The sequence below is a fragment of the Lactuca virosa genome, chromosome 5, assembly GCF_052849685.1.
Source record: "Lactuca virosa cultivar CGN04683 chromosome 5, Lactuca_virosa_CGN04683_v6, whole genome shotgun sequence".
NCBI lineage: Eukaryota > Viridiplantae > Streptophyta > Magnoliopsida > Asterales > Asteraceae > Lactuca > Lactuca virosa.
The window spans coordinates 272,652,552-272,654,723 of NC_136430.1; the positions used below are offsets into that span (position 1 = coordinate 272,652,552).

At 33.1% G+C, this 2,172-nt stretch overlaps 1 protein-coding gene across 1 annotated transcript; it reads left to right on the top strand.

Moving 5' to 3' along the window:
- Positions 1–547: 547 nt before the first annotated feature.
- Positions 548–1,795, top strand: LOC145117668 (large ribosomal subunit protein eL42-like). Its single transcript, XM_079053973.1, has 4 exons — positions 548–671; positions 1,123–1,302; positions 1,379–1,453; positions 1,586–1,795. Exons 1-4 carry the CDS (start codon positions 669–671, stop codon positions 1,643–1,645), a joined length of 318 nt encoding a protein of 105 aa, XP_078910099.1. The 5' UTR covers positions 548–668; the 3' UTR covers positions 1,646–1,795.
- Positions 1,796–2,172: the final 377 nt, after the last annotated feature.

Consider the following 2,172-nt stretch of genomic DNA (forward strand, 5'->3'; position numbering starts at 1 on the left):
TATTTTTTATGATATCATAGGTAGACTGTTTTTGGGTGATTATTTTTTATGATATTATAGGTAGACTGTTTTGGGTGTGTAATAGGAGGAAGAAATGTAAGATGAACTTGGGGTTCAACCGTTCAGCTAAGAAACCTTGCATTGCTTTCTACCATTCCAAAAAAATACATTTCGAGTGTTTTTTCGTTTATAACAAAACTATGTATATATAAAAAAAGTACACATAAATATACTCTAAACTAATTTCTATGTTTACGATTGTCCTTCCAAAAAGGAACATGCACTTTGAGACTTCAAAACCCGATAAAACTGTTTTTTATGACAAAACATGAATTTTAGACTTGACATGGAAATCCCAAAACTGTTTTTAGTTGTTTTTTGAAGTTAACATTTGTTTGAATTTTTTTTATTTGAAAATTCCCCCTATTGTCTATTTGGACTTGGACCCGAATTCCCCACAATTAAAATGGGCTGTACAAAATACTGATATCAAATTGGACCCCAAATGAAACCCAAAACATGTCCATGTCCAATTGTAGATGTCGGTCCATGTCCATGTCCACGATGGGAGCCTTAAAACAAACACCAGGCATCAGAGAAACCCTAATAGCATTTTGCGGCTGTCATTCCAATCTTTCTCCCGTTCGTCTTTCAGGAGCTCTTCAGCCATGGTATCGACTCCAATCTCTTTTCTTGTTAATTCATTCCCTAATTTCTCTTTTCGTTTCAATTTTGTAGAGTATGTAGTTCCTAAAACTAGAAATTTCGTCATAATCTTGTATTTCGTGCATTTGGATCTCTAACTTCAATAATCCCTGGTTATAACTTTACACACGAATTTCCAACTATTCATTTGAACTCTAGATCCTTACTGATGCTGGATGTTTGTTTAATCGCATGCCAATTCAACGTTAGCATCCTTATGTATTTTCTGTATTTCTATTGCGTTTTCTTTTCAGTTAAACGCAGTTATTTTGTTCTAAGAATCAAATAGGTGTTCTAATTTGGTCTTTGTAGCTCAATACGATTCTATTAGCTTCTTTCTTCCTTCTAATTTACCTCTTTGAGATCTTATGTTACAGAAGACAATGATTTAATCATATATATTGATTTGATTTCAAGGTTAACGTTCCAAAGACAAAGAAGACATACTGCAAGAATAAAGATTGCAGAAAGCATACATTGCATAAGGTGACACAGTACAAGAAGGGGAAAGATAGCTTGGCTGCTCAAGGAAAACGTCGTTATGACAGGAAGCAATCTGGTTATGGTGGTCAAACAAAGCCTGTCTTTCACAAGAAGGTAAAAAAAATAAAACTAAAATTACCTTTTTAACCTTTTCTTTTTCACCTCATTCACATAATGTATATATAATCAGGCAAAAACCACAAAGAAGATTGTGCTAAGGTTGCAATGCCAAGGTTGCAAGCATGTCTCACAGCACCCAATTAAGGTTATTACTCTTCTTGAAAATCTTTTTATTAAAAATATAATCTTTTTTGACATAATGGAGAATGGATGAATTAATAGAGTTTTAGTTAATAAATGAGTTAATGGGTGATTTTGGTTATTTTGTTTTGTGCAGAGGTGCAAGCATTTTGAAATTGGTGGAGATAAGAAGGGCAAGGGAACTTCTCTTTTCTGAGCTGTTATTAAATTTAGTTTTAGTTTCAGCTATTTATATTATTGTTTTGGTTTAAAGTTGTTGAAATTCTACAATTTAAGTGGCTTTTCTTTTTTTTGGTTTTGAGATACTTGGCTTGAATTGAAAGTTAGTCTTCTTTTTGAGTGTCAACTTGCATGTGGTTTGTTTCATTTTTAGATACATGTTATGTTAGTTTCTTTATAATAAATTTCAAATTGTCGTAGGATTATTGTTTGTCATGAGGCTTTTGTTTGGTTAAAATGCATAAAGTAAATAAATAGGGTTGTTATAAGGGTGTTGCGGCTAAGGAGTTCAGGGATGAAGAGGGTTGTTATTGCTCACAATTTGGTGGTCTCAAACTCTTTTAAAGAAAGGTTGATTACTTTTAAAAATGGACATAACACCTAAATTGAATATGGATTAAAGGGTGTTGTGGCTAAGGAGTTTAGGGATAAGGTTGTCTAGAAAGCGATTTTGGCATGTCGATGAGGAAGGCCAGAGAGTATAGATACTCATGGTGGTTGAAT

Excerpts from the sequence above, each read along its gene's own strand:
- LOC145117668 (XM_079053973.1), top strand. Across the intron at positions 1,303-1,378 it reads AGCCTGTCTTTCACAAGAAG|GCAAAAACCACAAAGAAGAT; the intron begins GTAAAAAAAATA and ends ATATATAATCAG. Across the intron at positions 1,454-1,585 it reads TCTCACAGCACCCAATTAAG|AGGTGCAAGCATTTTGAAAT; the intron begins GTTATTACTCTT and ends TGTTTTGTGCAG.